Source organism: Rana temporaria, chromosome 5 (genome assembly GCF_905171775.1).
Source record: "Rana temporaria chromosome 5, aRanTem1.1, whole genome shotgun sequence".
Taxonomy (NCBI): Eukaryota; Metazoa; Chordata; class Amphibia; order Anura; family Ranidae; genus Rana; species Rana temporaria.
In genome coordinates, this window is record NC_053493.1 from 90,985,346 (window position 1) to 91,003,531 (window position 18,186).

At 40.4% G+C, this 18,186-nt stretch overlaps 1 protein-coding gene across 6 annotated transcripts in view; it reads right to left on the reverse strand.

Moving 5' to 3' along the window:
* The window catches only part of FAM126A (family with sequence similarity 126 member A), a 136,156-nt gene that overhangs the window by 25,450 nt on the left and 92,520 nt on the right, over nucleotides 1-18,186 (reverse strand). For all 6 annotated transcript variants that reach the window (XR_005749395.1, XM_040352840.1, XM_040352838.1 and 3 more), the window contains exon 8: nucleotides 4,119-4,235. Coding sequence is in view for 5 of the 6 variants with exons in the window: in XM_040352840.1 (XP_040208774.1) it covers nucleotides 4,119-4,235 (117 nt within the window). In the remaining variant the exon portion in view is untranslated. The remainder of the gene's footprint in view (nucleotides 1-4,118; nucleotides 4,236-18,186) is intronic.

Below are 18,186 nucleotides of genomic sequence, written 5' to 3' on the forward strand. Positions count from 1 at the left end.
AAAGAGGAGATCTGAGGAATGATATCAGTGCACTGCTCCTTCACTGTTCAAGCATAGATTGAGGCAGTCCTAGACCAATTTTTATGCAACTGCACTGAAGTATACAGAACATTCTTAACCCGCAAAACCTGGATACGATGTGTATCAGGGGTTCCTAGACTACAATATTGTGTTTAAGAATTTCTATGATGGCGAAGACTGTTCACATACACGTAGATAACCAGTATTGTAATGTATGCCTGAATTTCAGTTTTAAAATCTATTATGGTACCTTCACCTTCATAGAGATATCCAAGCCCTTCTGTGCACCCAGAATAAAGAAGAACTAGTATTCATGACAAAATATTTTAAAATATATAATTTAGTACATATTCTATTTGTTATGGGCCTTCTTCTGTTTTTAATATATTGCAAATTGTACAAATAAGTTCTTTAAAAGCAAGAATAAATCCGATTCCAAATAAACACTATGTCCTGTTCTACAAAGTTACATCAAAGAGGCGTAACTTGCAATCATGGCTCATCATTGCCACTGGGTACACCATTCTTTGCCCACTTTCATGTCCTTGGCTAGATTAACAAACCTGAACAAAGTAGAGAGAATCATTTCTGTCCTCCACCCACTGGCATCTAAACTTGTACCATTTATAGCTGTGGATACCTGTGCGTGATGGTTACCATGGTTTCAATACTTGATCTCTCCACTCTTATTTTTGACGCTGATACATCAATAAGATAATACTTCAAGTATAAGTGTTTATTCTACATTAGTATTTGTGAACCATGCATCATTCATTAAAATGTGGCTAATATGAAAACCTTTAACATTCACTAATGAATATGAATAAGTGTTCCAGGGTCTCATCCATCTGTATAGAGAATTTTCCAACATGCAGACTGCCTTGTGAATTACATAAAAAAACACTGGCAAATGCATGAGCCTCCCTTCATTCTCCTTGTAAAAATTAGCCTTGATCAAACTTTGTTGCTTGATAAATTATGAGGGTTCTCACTGACAACTTAGGGCAGTCAGAAAATGCACTGCCTATGCTTGGTGGGCACACAGATATAACAGTTTGGGATCACCTAAAATGTCATTTTTTATGTATGGATAAGGAATGGGGTAAAAAGTAGAGTGAACTGGAATGTTCCCATTTTCTAACTTGCCTGGTCTATTGTCTCCCACCCTTCAGTCCACTCATTGGAGGTTGCTGCAGTTTAAGATATGATAAGATATTGGCAATCGCTTGTTCTAACCGTTTAAGACCCAAATTCTATTTGAATAGGCTTGAAAAAAGTAAAAGGTTTGTTACATTTTTTGGTCATTGGTGACTCCCTTAGGAAATTTCATCTCACTTACTCATCCCTGTGACAGTAGCACAAAAATTGCGGGGCAAGAAAATACAACAGAGGTTCTAACCCCCCCCCCCCCCACCCACCCCCAATTAACTTATTTACTTAAAAACATTTATTGCATCCTGTATCTGCACTGGAAGAATTTCTAACTTTGTCATGATTTCATATCACTTCTTGTGAGGGAAAATAAAAAAAAGGGACTGCAAAAAAAAAATACAAAAACAAAAATGTTTTGTACAAAATTAGCTTTACAGTCACTTTCTATACATACAAATACACATCTCCTGCAGGACGGAACACGAACATAACAATACAAAAAATCCTCCTGCGCTCTGGTGTTTTTGTTATGGGGTAATGCAGTCTAATAGTGAGATAGGATCACAGGTCTTGCAGCCCTCTTCTGAACCATGGGTGTTCATAGACTAAGAGAAAAAAAAACAAAAGAGGGAGGGCGCACCGACCTAGTGCATTTATCATAAGAGATTTTTATGTTAATAAAAACAAGTAAATTATACTCATAAACGAGAGTTTACATACAGCTTAATCAATTGGTCAGACCAGTCATCTTGGTCCCTGTCAGCAAGATATGATGATACCGAGGATTCAATGGTACCCTTTTAGCGACAGAATGGCTAACGTTTTTGGGGCGCACCCCTTTCCTCAGAGCCTAAGAGGTCTGTTGTGGCTCTCTCCAAAAGGCCCTCCAGTATATATGCGTGTGTGTGTGTATAAAGACACGCACCTGTGCATGGTGAGCTAATCCCGCCCCCAAATAAGTCCCTAAAGGGGGATGCTCGAATCTGCCTCCCTGAAGTGTATCAGCAAATGCTCAACTGCGCCGAAAAAAAAAAAAAAAAAAAAATATATATATATATATATATAACTGAAATAGGGAAATGGAAAATGAGGAGAAAATTATATACACATATGGACATATGTATACATAGCTCCCTCATACATATATATATATATTTATTTTCGGTTTCCCTATTTCGTTTTATTTTTTTCGTCGCAGCTGAGCATTTGCTAATACACTTCAGGGAGGCAGATTCGAGCCTTCCCCTTTAGGGACTGATTTGGGGGCGGGATTAACTCACCATGCACAGGTGCGCGTCTTTACACACACACACACACATACACACATACACACATACACACATACATATACTGGAGGGCCTTTTGGAGAGAGCCACAACAGACCTCAGGCTCTGAGGAAAGGGGTGGGACCCAGAAACGTTAGCCGTTCTGTCGCTAAAAGGGTACCATTGAATCCTCGGTATCATCATATCTTGCTGACAGGGACCAAGATGACTGGTCTGACCAATTGATTAAGCTGTATCTAAACTCTCGTTTGTGAGTATAATTTACTTGTTTTTATTAAAATAAAAATCTCTTATGATAAATGCACTAGGTCGGTGCGCCCTCCCTCTTTTGTTTTTTTTCTCTACAAGAACATAACATACATTAATGTAAACCTGGGCCTAGACTTTGCATAATAAAGCATTTACATATTCCGAACTAGAAGTAAAAGCATTTCTAACAAGCTCTCATTCACCTCTGTATCTATGAGCTTGGGGCAGAATTGGTTTTCAAAATTGTAAGAATCTTGGCAAGCTGCTAGCCTTCTAATGCAAACACACACACACACACACACTGAACCCATATTTAGGGCCCATGAACATAGGCAAATTAAGCAGTACACCTCCCATATCTACATATTTCTGTGGTGGGTAAGACATCAGCCGCCACTGGTTTATGGCCCTTTATTTTTTTAAGAAGTAACTTTACATTAAAAATAGCAGAGGACAGAAATGACTAGCTTTACAAAAAAAAAAAAAAAAAAAATGCCGCATATCAAGAATATGTAAATTGTTTAAAAAGGTTACAAAGAATTTTTTTTGTTCCCTAAATAGCTTCCTTTACCTTAGTGCAGCCCTCCTTCACTTACTGCATCCTTACCACCGTAATGCAAGGCTTTTTTCCTGGTGTGGAGAAAGCCTCTTGAGGGGGGAGGGGGTGAGCAGGCAAGTCAGGACACTCTCTACTTTGCAGATAGAGAAACGAGCTGTGTGTTAGTGGGCGTCCTGACACTCCTGCTCACCCCTCAAGAGGATTTCTCCACACCAGGAAGAAAGCCTCGCATTACGGTGGCGAGTTACAGACAGAAGAACAGGAAGTGAGCATTTCTCAGAAGAAATAAGGAAATTTTAACGCAAAATCGAAGGATGAGGTAAGTGAAGGAGGACTGCACTGAGGTAAAGGAAGCTTTTTAGGGAAACAAATGTTTGCCTTTACAACCCCTTTAATGTCCTGGAGTACACGTGTACTTTACAGTGCATATAATATTTTAAGAAAAAAAAAAATGCAAAGTATTTTTTTTTTTTTATTCTGTGTATCTCATTGGACAGATATCCATTCAATTTCAATCCAGGAGCCAAAACATGATGTGAAGAGAAAGCTGAGAACACAACTTAAATGCCTATTGGAAGATTTCTCCTACATTTTGTATACTTTTTCCTGCTCAAGGTGGTGGTAGCCATATTAGTGCATTTGAATACACAAAAAATTAAATCAAAAATTGAGCGCTGTCCCATAAACACTTTTTTTTCCTATTATTTACACATACACACACACACACACACACACACACACGCGCACACACGCGCACACACGCGCACACACACGCACACACACGCACACACACGCAATTGTTTGTAGTGGGGAAAAAAACTGAAGGTACTGTATCAAAGTATTGATCTTACAATGAGTAGTAGATTCCAGTAAGAAGCTGGACCATAAACTCGGAGGAAACCGGTATTCTGTTCTTCAAGCCTTTGAATTTTCTTGCATTTTGGCGAGGATATCCACTGAGGCAAAGTCTGCAGGAGAAATTGATATCAAGGATTTCATACGTTAATTGGAAACTGAAGCATTCTAGAAGTAGCTGCATCCTAGGTTCACATATGCGATTCGGGAACTGGCGCAATTACAGTGCCGTTTCCCGCATCTCCCCCGCCGCCAGTTCACACTGCCCTCTGTGAACCGATGCGGGTGTCAATACTATGTTAATGACACCCCCAGAGTGTGTACGCGGCATTAGACCAATTTTTAATGGTTCAAAGAATTTCAGGCAAAATGGTTGGCCCTCACGCATCTTCACTTCATCAAATCTGGCCCTCTTTGAAAAAAGTTTGGACACCCCTAGAGTACAGAATGCTTAATACCCCCTTCATGTCTATATCTGCAGTCTGTGAATTCTGTGCCTGACCAATCATAAAATGTTTTCTGTATTGTCGCAAATGGTCACCAGGAGAAGCAGAGGGGTTAATCAGACCAAATAAAAAGGAGAAGAAAAAAAATCCACTTTTTGGATTATGTTGAACATTTAAAATATAGAAAAATAATGATCTCAAGTTTCCTGCGTGTCGCTCTGCAGTATGTGCTGATAACAGAGCTCCAGGCCCCTTTCCCACTGTGTATGTAACTAGAGTGCACAATAAACAGGCACGCAGGACTATGCCCTGGGAACAGATTCACAGTAATTGTAATTCTGGTCTACATCACACATTGTGCATCACCCTCCCCCTTTCAGCACACATTGTACACAAGCAACGTTCTCTCTTTTTTACCGCCCAGTGACTGCGAATTAGATGTGTACTACTTCTTTATCTTTATCATGCTGTGTGCTTATTTCAAGACAGAAGAAACAGTAAATTAGAGTGAACTGGTCCTGCTGTGTGATCCCAATGGCTGTTGCTTCGAGTGCATATCAAATTTTAGCTGAGTCCAAGTCCACAATGATTTCTGCTTTGAAGGCTTTCCTACTGCAATAAAGTCCAAAAAAACAAAGAAAACACACTTTGCTGTGATACATGGTATGCTGCCAGCCCATTCAACATTAATGGGTGTCCTAAAAAGCTTTTATTGGCCATATTTCTCTTCTCGGTTGACGTCACAACTTTAAGGTCAGGATCCACTCAAATGCCTGAAAGGAAGGTGGCTCAGCCTCTCAGCGTGCTGCCAAGAGCCTGAGCCAACGACTACCACCCCCTCCATAGCCCAGTGCTCCAGTGTGTGCTGGAGGGGCAGAGCAGAGAGTGGTGACCGACAGTCAATGCTCTCAGCTCAGTGAAGACCAAGAACTGAGCGATCAGCAGTCATTTGAATGCTCAGTTCTGTGTCTTAGAGCCAGCTACAGCATCGAATCAATGCTGCAACCATATACTTTAGGGGAGTATGAGGTTTGTTATTATTCTTTGTTGGCACTGTAACCAGGTGAACGGCACCTTACAACACATTTGGTGGGATTGCACCTTGATAAAGTCATTCTGGCAGAAGGTTTGTGAGATCATAAAGCCCATCACAGAAACCGCTATCAATCTAAACAGCAGCATGTTGCTTACTACATATTTTGAATTGCTCAATAAAAAAGTAAAAACGTTTGCTCACCAGATTCTTACTTACAGCTGCAAAAGCTGCGATTCCTAGACACTGGAAAAACCACCACCACTCCTACAATTAAAGGGTGGCTTCACGAGGTACACAACTTCTACACCATGGAAGAAATCAGGACAACAGCCCACAACACAACAGATAAATGCAATAAAACTTGGCAAACCTGGGTAGTCTTTAAATATTCTGAAGAATAAGATGCATTAACTATAGCAACCCTTGGACGTCTGTCCATTTTCCTACCTACCATCTTATTTAGCATATACATGCATTGAGTGTATGATTGACGTATTTTGAACAAATAAGTAAATAATATGCAATTTAAGAAAGAACGTTGAAGATTGGTCATTTTATTGAAGTTATTTGATTACACCTCCAAATCTACACTGCATTGATAATGCATTGATAAGGATTTTAAGCTTATAAAAAAATTAAAAAAATATCTGTCCAAAAAACTTTTCTGCTTTAACACACAACCGCATTGCATTAAAACCCATAGTGTGAAGGGACTAAAGAAAGGGAAAGGAGAAAAAAAAAACCCCAAGGAAGGTTGGGCTCAAGGCACAGTTAATGATTTTGGACAACCAATTCCCAAGTGGAATATTTTAGTAGTTATTAATTCCAGCCCAGTTCGAAAAATGTGCCTCATCTCAATGGCTGCAAAGAGTCCTGGTGGGTTTTACTGTTGAATCCCCTGGGTGAGACAGGCAACCATGGTCTGTCCAAGACATGCACTATTACAATAATGGGCAATGCACCACAGTGCATATACTATGTGTTGTGGTGTTCTAAAATAGGACTTTTGAGTGCCAATGTACACTCCTAGGAGACCTGTCTGGCCGCACTGTGGATGCAGTGAACTGTTGGTGAGGAGGTAGAGGTGCGCCCTATGCAGAGATATGTCCGATTGAGGACCTCTGACCAGGACACTTACACTGCATCATAGAGTAATAACACATGGGATATGTGTGCCTACAAGAGCCCTTAATAAGAAGAACCAATTGGATACTGGCAGTATATAGTGGAGTAACACCAAGTAATTATACATCCAGTATTAATATAGAAGCACTTTATAATCCCAAGGAAAATATATATCCCTATCTTGGCCAAAAAGGATTCTTTGTCCCTCTGCTTCCAAGTTGAAACATTTCCAATATTCTAGTGTGTCCCCATATCTCTTTTTTGGGTGTCTGGGTTGCCCTCCCCTCCCTCTTCTAATGTGGTCTATTCAAGGTTTTATGTAAGCATTTTAATCCCTAAACTCCTGAAGAAGCGTATATCACACGAAACATGTTAAAAACACAGTGTGCATAAATACAATGAAGACATGAACTACATATTCCAGTCCATGAAAAAGAAAGAGTAAAACAAGTGACGGAAAACAATCCACCATTCGTGCAAGATGATCCAAATAAACTGTGCTTGTGCTCTCCTCCACCTGTGTATTAGGCTGCTCAGCTCCAAATTTGACCCCTTGTTTTACCAGTGGGTCAAATAAAGCAGTTCCCCTCTGGGAAAATCACAAGGGACTGGTGTAAAGCGGACACTGGAAGTCCTCAATTCCATACACTATGGGGCGATTTAGCCCACGTGCCGACGTCACACTGCAGCTATTCAGTTTGATTTGCATCTATGCTTGTACAGCTAGCACAGCTTATAGTGCTTTAATTACGAGTTTGACTCATCTTTTATGGGAATAAATTGGTTTTAAAAAAACGGAGAGCACTAGATCTCGCCATTCTGTTTTTACACATATGCTGATCGTTGCACACTTGGAGCTTGTCAGCCACTTAGGGGAACAGTATGGAATTGAGGACGTCCAGTGTCAGCTTTACGCCAGTCCCTTGTGATATTCCTCAGAGAGGAACTGCTATATTTTACCTGCTGGTAAAACCTGGGGTCAAATTGTGAGCCTAGCAGCCTATTACACAGGTGGAGGAGAGCACGGGCACAGTTTATTTGGATCATCTAACACCAGGAGTGCCCAACCTTTTGAAGACCGAGAGCCACTTAAGCGACTTGGTAACCAGTTGTGGGCCACAATGAGTGGAGTGGGCAGGTGACAGGTCGGTGTCAAGTCTGCATATGCAAAACAGACACAGCCCAATCTACTCTATGGGCCTTATGATCCAATCAGATGGAAGGGAAGGGATCCACTTCTGTTTTTTTTTTAACAGATCGGATCGGACAAAAGTCTGTTTACATCTGCTGCTCCATAGAGGTGAATGGAGGGTCCGATTGGGTTGGACTGATCGCGTGAAAGGGGTCTAAGGCTGCTTTTACAATGATGGTCAGCGGTTTTCCCACACTGTGGGTGCGGCACAGTGTACCTGAGGTTTTCCTGGCACTTAGCTGCACTTTGCCATAGATGTCTATTATATCCTGCAGGTGTGGTGCACTTTCTGAAAAGCCACTTGCTTCCTCTATCAGCCATCCCAGAGCAGGAGGTCGCGGGCCACATCAGAGGGCTCCGCAGGCCACATGTGACCCCAGGGCCACTTTTAGGGCACCCCTGTCTTACACGAATGGTGGATTGTTTTCTGTCACTTGTTTTACTCATTCTTTTTCATGGACTGGAATATTTAGTTCATAACTTCATTGTATTTATGCACATTGTATTTTTAGTAGTGCAGCACTGTTTGTATTTTTTTTTTTATAGATGGAGTGATAGCAGCTACTCTTTTTTTATTCACTGTCACATTTGTTATTTAGGATTTGATTGCGCTGATTGATTTCACACAGTTAATGTCCTTGATGCCTTACTACTGGAGAGCTAGATAGATGTGTCATAGAAGTGCCACAGCCTCAATCTAGTTTTATTGTATACATCAGTAATGGCAAATTTTGGTACCTTGGTCCAAATGTTTTGAAACTACATTTCCCCATGATGCTCATGCACCATTTACTGCATCAAATGTAGTTCCAAAACATCTGGGGTGCCAAGGTTTGACATTCACTGATATATATCAAATGTGCCTTTTTACCTGGGGCACACACTGATTGTAACACTATGTGTAATGTGACTATTTGGAACTCTTTTTTTTATAAGGCCTTTTGTATTCTGCAACTTGAAAATGCTCAGTACAGCGTTTTATGTTTACAGAGATAAAATGTAGCCCATTGTTTACAATGTGCCTGAGCACACAAGCGCGTAAACAAATTATTTCCCAGTAAAGAAAATTGGAAAATCTCTGTTCCCGGTCAATATGCGCATACATACGAACATCAATATGAATGAATTTTCCCTAGGAAGGTATACTGTGCTGATACTTGAATATACGTGCAAAACAAACATCTAAAATTACATCCAAAAAATCATAAGCTTAAACATCAGTACCGTGTGCAAGAGGCCTTATCCTCTCTATCTATCTATCTTATAGGACAGACGCTGGGAGTGCACAAAGCAGGAAGAGACAGGTCAGTGCTCCAAGGACTGTTCTGTCCATTAGCTAATATATTAATACACGTCATGCAGAGATGATGGAAATGTATTGCAGATGAAGAGTCTTGTTCAGCTAAGACTATTGACCTACTCTGCACTTAATTAGTTAGACGATCAATACACTCCAGTCAGCGATCGTTCAAAACTTCCTCTTGTGTACTATTCAGAAAGTGGAAAAAAATAGCTTGCACATTATGTAATGGCACTTAACAGCTCGACAACAAAACTATTCTTACCTATGCCAACAATCCTTACCACAGGCTCATATTAGCAGCACTAGTGTTTTTCCTCATGCCTTGGAGATGATGCATAGGACCAAACACAAAACAGTAATTACATTTATTTTTAAGCTGTACTTTAGCAAAGCTACACAGTTAAAAACCAAAATGTGAACTTATAGCTGCCAACTACCCCCGATTTGGAACAAAGTACCTCTGTCCCTCATTCTGGTCTGATCTATATAGTTGTATATAAAAATGCACTTTTTATCTTTCAAAAAGTGTTTCCTGGTGCTAAACCTTCCATCCAATTTCCAAATCACTGCATTTGTAGATTTTGTGGGTTTAACCGATCATTCTTTTGTATAATTTTGCCTTAAGAGGGCATGGCAGGGGGTTGCGTCCTATGCCCTACATACTTTTGGTAACGGGTGTCCCTTGCTTCAATTTGAAAAAGTTGGGAGGTACGTAAACCGTTTTAAGATTCTGTTTAGCCCTGGTTCACACTGGGTACGATTTGGAACGATTTGAGATGCGATTTGACATGTCAAATCGCATCTCAAATCGGCGGCAATTGTCGGCAATGGCACTGTCCTAATCAGTGCGACGCCGCATCTGCGATTTCAAAAAGTAGTTCCTGTACTACTTTTTGCGATTTCGGGCCGCGATTTACATTAAATTGCGGCCGAAATCGCGGCAAAACCGCGATTTTGAATTCGCAGCAGTGTGAACCTAGGCTGAACCACACATTCCGGTGTTCTGACAATAAAGGTCCCCCCGGCGGATAAGGACCCCTTATAAGGACTGCTTGCGCAGTACAAACCTCAACGGAGCCCTGGAAAAAAAGCCAAAGATGTAGAGCCGAGAGTCCGCTCTACACGGCACCTGTGCACTGACCGACATATGCCGCACGCTCCCGATGCTAGTGCTACTCTGCAAGGGGCGGGGGTGATTTTAGCAATAAAGTACATGACTTAGCGAGGCGTGTTAAAACAAATGAAGGCGGGTTTTGCAATGGGGTCAAGTCATAAGCATAATAACAAACTGACAAGTATTGAATTTGGCCATCAACATTGAACTACCCGCCCCTATCTCTGTCCATCATTTTAAAAATACCGCCTCCTTTGCGAGGCAAATAGTTCATGCAAATCTGTCCATCAACATTGCAAAACCCGTCCCCTCCCTTTCTTGACCTGACGGGCTGCATGCTTGGATAAGGGTCTGGTATGGATATTGGCATGGAGGTGTCCCCTCCAAATTCATACCAGACTGAAGGCCCTGGTATGGACTGGAAGGGGGCACTCAAGAGAAAGGAGGGGCCAGGAGCACCGAAGAGGGACCCCAGAAGAGAAGGATCTGGGCTGCTCTGTGCAAATCCACTGCAAAGAGCAGGCAAAAAATTATTTTTCATTAAAAATAACAAACAAGACATTACTATCACTTTAAGTCCAATTATGTCCATGTCACCTCTGGGCCTTTTTTGTTTTACCTATATGTGACAGGTTTATGCCCATCCTTCCCCTCTTCTGAATGAGTTCACATAATACAAAGGCTTCTGTGAATGAGCAGACGTAGAGGAGGGACGGGCATAGCAGTTGCTATAAACCTGTCAGATGTAAAAAGTTACTGCAAGTCCATGAGGCAGCCAGCACCTCGTTAAAAAAAAAAAAAAAAACTCATAGTATGCCTCCAGTTTTTACCAAGTAGCTGAATTCCTGGAATTCAGCTTCAACTAGGCCCCCGTTTTACAGCAAGTCAAGAAAACAAAGCTCCCTGGTCCCTCTTGCCTCCAAATGATTTATATAGTCACCTGACACAACTGATCACTAGGAATCAGATGAGTACCAGAAAGTGACTGGTCCAAACAATACAGGCAATAGGCTGGACTAGGGTTAGGTTTATCAATTTCAGGAAAACCATTTAAGACAAAAAAAAAAAAAAAAAAAGGCTTAAAGTGGATGCTAAGCCAACATTTTTTGGAACGGCTTCACCCAAAATAGTTTTGAACATAATGGAGAGAAAATATATAAACGGATTTGCATTACAGCTTATTGCCGGATAGAATCTGTGTATTACTTCTGCAGCTCAATGGGTTAAAACTTAAAGCAATGCACAGATGAATGAAGCCATTGAGGTTGCCTGGTTTAGGATAACAGCTAATCCTAATATCAGCAGCAAAACTTATTCGTTTATATTTAGACAAAGCTTCACCACTAGAGACTGTGGGAAAAAAACACGTAGGTCTTAGTTTAGACTTACACTGTTCTGCTCAAAGTAAACCCAAGTTTATATAAGAAATATAAGAGATGCCATTGCTGGCCTCCTTGTGAAAATGCTAGCCAACCTGCTGTTATATTGACCCTCTGGCTTCAAGATTTCACTGACCTGAAACAAGTAAGCAGGTTAGGAAAGTCAGGGATATGTCATTATCCTTATCTCAGGGCAGTTACTCAACCCTGAAGGTCAGCATGACAGCCAAAAACAGACCAACAAAGAAAGTGGGATAGCGCACACGTGTTCATCCCAATTAGCATTTATAGGAAAACGGCTTCAGCTAGCCTCCTGCAAAAGCCACTCCCTGCCAACACGTTTCACCTGCCTACAGACTTAGACCACAGTTTTAGTCTGAGTCTTATGACTAAAATGCTTTTTTAGTTTTAGATGTATTTTAGTTGACTAAAATGGGATCAAGCTAGTCGACTAAAATATTTTAGTCGGTTTAAGTCAATAAAATTAACACCCATTAGTGGAATACAATGCATAGAAGATACAGCGTAATTGAACGGTTCTATATATATTTTTTTTAAAGGAAGAATATATATATACAGGGAGTGCAGAATTATTAGGCAAGTTGTATTTTTGAGGATTAATTTTATTATTGAACAACAACCATGTTCTCAATGAACCCAAAAAACTCATTAATATCAAAGCTGAATATTTTTGGAAGTAGTTTTTAGTTTGTTTTTAGTTTTAGCTATTTTAGGGGGATATCTGTGTGTGCAGGTGACTATTACTGTGCATAATTATTAGGCAACTTAACAAAAAAAAAAATATATACCCATTTCAATTATTTATTTTTACCAGTGAACCAATATAACATCTCAACATTCACAAATATACATTTCTGACATTCAAAAACAAAACAAAAACAAATCAGTGACCAATATAGCCACCTTTCTTTGCAAGGACACTCAAAAGCCTGCCATCCATGGATTCTGTCAGTGTTTTGATCTGTTCACCATCAACATTGCGTGCAGCAGCAACCGCAGCCTCCCAGACACTGTTCAGAGAGGTGTACTGTTTTCCCTCCTTGTAAATCTCACATTTGATGATGGACCACATGTTCTCAATGGGGTTCAGATCAGGTGAACAAGGAGGCCATGTCATTAGTTTTTCTTCTTTTATACCCTTTCTTGCCAGCCACGCTGTGGAGTACTTGGACGCGTGTGATGGAGCATTGTCCTGCATGAAAATCATGTTTTTCTTGAAGGATGCAGACTTCTTCCTGTACCACTGCTTGAAGAAGGTGTCTTCCAGAAACTAGCAGTAGGACTGGGAGTTGAGCTTGACTCCATCCTCAACCCGAAAAGGCCCCACAAGCTCATCTTTGATGATACCAGCCCAAACCAGTACTCCACCTCCACCTTGCTGGCGTCTGAGTCGGACTGGAGCTCTCTGCCCTTTACCAATCCAGCCACGGGCCCATCCATCTGGCCCATCAAGACTCACTCTCATTTCATCAGTCCATAAAACCTTAGAAAAATCAGTCTTGAGACATTTCTTGGCCCAGTCTTGACGTTTCAGCTTGTGTGTCTTGTTCAGTGGTGGTTGTCTTTCAGCCTTTCTTACCTTGGCCATGTCTCTGAGTATTGCACACCTTGTGCTTTTGGGCACTCCAGTGATGTTGCAGCTCTGAAATATGGCCAAACTGGTGGCAAGTGGCATCTTGGCAGCTGCACGCTTGACTTTTCCCAGTTCATGGGCAGTTATTTTGCGCCTTGGTTTTTCCACACGCTTCTTGCGACCCTGTTGACTATTTTGAATGAAACGCTTGATTGTTCGATGATCACGCTTCAGAAGCTTTGCAATTTTAAGAGTGCTGCATCCCTCTGCAAGATATCTCACTATTTTTTACTTTTCTGAGCCTGTCAAGTCCTTCTTTTGACCCATTTTGCCAAAGGAAAGGAAGTTGACTAATAATTATGCACACCTGATATAGGGTGCTGATGTCATTAGACCACATACCTTCTCATTACAGAGATGCACATCACCTAATATGCTTAATTGGTAGTAGGCTTTCGAGCCTATACAGCTTGGAGTAAGACAACATGCATAAAGAGGATGATGTGGTCAAAATACTCATTTGCCTAATAATTCTGCACTCCCTGTGTGTGTGTGTGTGTATATATATATATATATATATATATATATATATATATATATATATATATATATATATATATATATATATATATATATATATATATATATATATATATATATATATATATATATTTTAAGGAAAGATTGTTTTTTCCCCATTCTTGAGTAGGCCCAGAAAATGTTCCCAGTGTGAAGCATGCAGCGAAATTGGGAAAATGTAAGGTCAGGCAGGCCATCTCATTTTACAACCCCTGCTCCAGTTGTCAGGAAACATTCATGGGATCAGGAAGAAGATATCATTTGACATGGGTGGATATGCATGGATCACAGCATAGAGTTCCTTATCCATTTAATACTGTATCCTGGCTGTCTGCACTATGACAACTCTTATATCAAATCGAGTAATTTTATGTATGCATTTTGGAACTGATCTGGTTGATTATCACAACTGATTGTGGATATCAGGCGAGTTTGATCCCTATAACTTGGGGTCCATTGTATTCGGTAAGGGGTCATCTGGTCTTTACAAATTTTCTCAGTTTGGACGTCATGTGAACATTGCAAGACTTTTTTAGGAACCCCAGGGTGCCGCATCAGAACTCACCTTATCTTTACATTTAATTATAAAATGTATGTCCCCCCCCCCCCACAAATAGAGCTTTCGTTTGATGGTATTTGATCAGTTCTGCTGTTTGTTTTTGTGCTATAAACAAAAAAGACAATTAAATATATTATATATTACTTTCTGCTATAAAACAAACCAAATAAAAAAATGTTTTTAAACTTCATAAATTTAGGGCAATTTGTATCCTGCTACATATTTTTGGTAAATAAAAATCCCAATAAGCATATATTTGATTGGTTTGCGCACAACTTATAGCATCTACAAACTGGGATATTTAATTTTTTTTAATACATTTTTTACTAGAAATGGCGGCAATCAGCGACTTATAGCGGGCCTGCGATATTGCAGCTGACAGTCGGACACTGACACTTTTTACAGCGATCAGTGCTAAAAAAACTTGCACCGTCACTGTACTAATGACACTGGCTGGGAAGGGGTTAAACATCAGGTGCAATCAAAGGGTTAACTGTGTGCCTGACCAGAGTTTTAGGTGATTTTACTAGGGGAAGGCATGGATCCATGTCCCCGATTTGCAGGAAGACAGGATTCATGCCTTCCCTACTGACAGAATGGCGATCTACCTTGTTTGCTCGGTGGGTGCCAGCAGACATCAAGTCCATGGTACCCACAGATCAGCTCCCACTGTGTACAAACAAAGCGGGAATGGGCAAGCGGCAGCCCACATGCGTGCCCCAGACACGGAAGTGTCAGATCACATACTACGTAAGTAATCCGGCAGTCTTTAATAGTCTTTAAGCCAGGGGTCTCAAACTCAAATTACCTGAGGGCCACAGGACAAGTTTTCATATGCCATAGGGGGCCGCATGCAAACTTTCAAACTTCAAAAACAACAGTACTGGTGTCAGCGAACACATTATTAACCCCCAGCACTGGTGTAAGTCAGGGTTTGACAAATTTGCTTGAAATCTAGGAGCCAGCTAAAAAAGTTAGGAGCCAGAAAACGCACCCCGTCCCGACGAGCTTGCGCGCAGAAGCGAACACATACGTGAGCAGCGCCCGCATATGTAAACGGTGTTCAAACCACACATGTGAGGTATCGCCGCGATTGGTAGAGTGAGAGCAATAATTCTAGCTCCTCTAACTTAAAACATGCAACCTGTAGATTTTTTTAAACGTCGCCTATGAAGATTTTAAAGGGTAAAAAAGTTTGTCGGCATTCCACAAGCGGACACAATTTTGAAGCGTGACATGTTGGGTATGAATTTACTCGGCGTAACATTATCTTTCATAATATTAAAAAAAATGGGGATAACTTTACTGTTGTCTTATTTTTTAATTAAAAAAAGTGTAATTTTTTCCCAAAAAAGTGCGCTTGTAAGACCGCTGCGCAAATACGGCGTAACAGAAAGTATTGCAACGATCGCCATTTTATTCTCTAGGGTGTTAGGATAAAAAATATATATAATGTTTGGGGGTTCTAATTAGAGGGAAGAAGATGGCAGTGAAAATAGTGTAAAATGACATTAGAATTGCTGTTTAACTTGTAATGCTTAACTTGTAATACCAACGGCCACCACCAGATGGCGCCAGCTCACATCTGGTGGTAATAACTTGTAATACCAACGGCTCACCACCAGATGGCACCAGCTCAAAAAAAAAAAAAAATATTTTTTTTTTTTTTTTTTTGCTCCCCTCACTTCCACCCTGCCTGAGGGCCATTTATAACTGGTCCGCGGGCCGCAAATGGCCCGCGGGCCGGTACTTTGAGACCACTGCTTTAAGCCCTTCCAAACTATGCAGACTGAAGGACAAAGCACTACTGTTGCCGCTAGATTTTCTGCAGCTCTTCTCTCATTCTACCACCAATGGCTATATCGAGTCAGTCCTCAGACCCTACAGTGTCTACACCAGGGGTCTCAAACTGGCGGCCCTCCAGCTGTTGCGAAACTACAAGTCCCACCATGCCTCTACCTGTGAGAATCATGCTTGTAACGGTCAGCCTTGTAATGCCTTAATGGGACTTGTCGTTTGGCAACAGCTGGAAGGCCGCCAGTTTAAGACCCCTGGTCTACACTAACGACAGACTCTCCCTTTCCGCTGTTATAGTTACATGAAAGTTTATCCGTAATGGCAATAGCTGCTTGCCCCACTTGGACAGTGTGTAATTTTGACCGTCACATCCGGACATCATACAGACCAATGTTACGGTACATCCCCAACCAACATACAGATCATCATCATAAAAAAAAAAAAAAAAAGAAGTCAAACAAACTATGTATAATCGGATACTGGCATATTAATTACTCTATGAATGGCTATAATCTGATCTCCCACCGACTGTCAAAGAAACTAAATGTCACCATGCAAAATCTCAAGACACCAATTAGTTGACTTTATATAATCTGTCACACTCATTACTATATCATTGTATATCATTAGTCACAACCCATTATACCAAGCAATGGCTCTGTAAAAAAATAAATAAAAAAATCTAACCACCAAACAGATGTTCTTATCCTCCTTTTGGTACAGTAGATACACCATCCAAAGCGCACTGCATATCTATCTATGAAATATTTGCTTTTAAAGTCTATTGAAAAAAAGGATCCACCCAATCAGATTACTTTCCTACAATCTTACGACTAGAATATACTTTTAATGATATTATAAGGACACTGAGCACTCCATGAGGCATCCAATGGATAAATGATATGGATTATATCAATTCACTGGATGAATGCTTCCTAATCGTCTGACTCTCAGATCTGTCTACATTAAACATTAGAAGGATGCTCTATTTGACACACCCTTTTACCTGAGCCTCTTGTATGTTTTAAAGTATAGTCACCCTCTACGAGTCTATATTAAATAGAAAAAGAACTTCAATAAACACATTTTTATAACATTTTACCAATGTCCAAACACTGAGAATGGGCAATGTCCAAAAACATCAGCATAATTCAGCATCGGGAAAGTTCTGCACAGATGCCCTGCCAAAAGACGAATCCCTGGTGCCCGTATCTGCAGAATACTCATTTAGCATGAAGAGCCAAACACATGATCAGAGTTGAGTCCATCTGTGCTCCATTTACAGCACAATGGCCAAAACATATGTATACAGAGCTCTATACAGCAGTGTTGCCAACCTACCAGATTGACTTTTAGTGGCACGACACCCGAAATTTACTGGCGCAGCCACGTTTTTACTGCCATTTCACAAAAGTTACTAAATTACATTTTTAGGTGCAAATGTCAGAATTTAGGCTACAAACAAGTACGCTAGGCAAATAGCAATGTGATTTAACCACATGCCTACTGTGCACATACACCCCCTTCCTGCCCAGACGAGATTTTAGCTTCCGGCACTGCGTCGCTTTAACTGACAATTGCGCGGTCGTGCAACGTGGCTCCCAAACAAAATTGACGTCCTTTTTTTCCCCACAAATACAGCTTTCTTTTGGTGGTATTTGATCGCCTGTGCGGTTTTTATTTTTTGGGCTATAAACAAAAAAAAGAACGTCAATTTTGAAAATAAACAATATTTTTTTACTTTTTGCTATAATAAATATCCAATTTTTTTTAAAAAATATATATATTTTCTCAGTTTAGGCCGATAAGTATTATTCTACAAGTTTTTAGTAAAAAAAAAAAAAAAAAAAAAAATCCATAACCTGGTTTGCGCAAAAGTTATATTGCCTACAAAATAGGGGACATAATGATTTTTTTTTTTTTTTACTAGTAATGTCGTC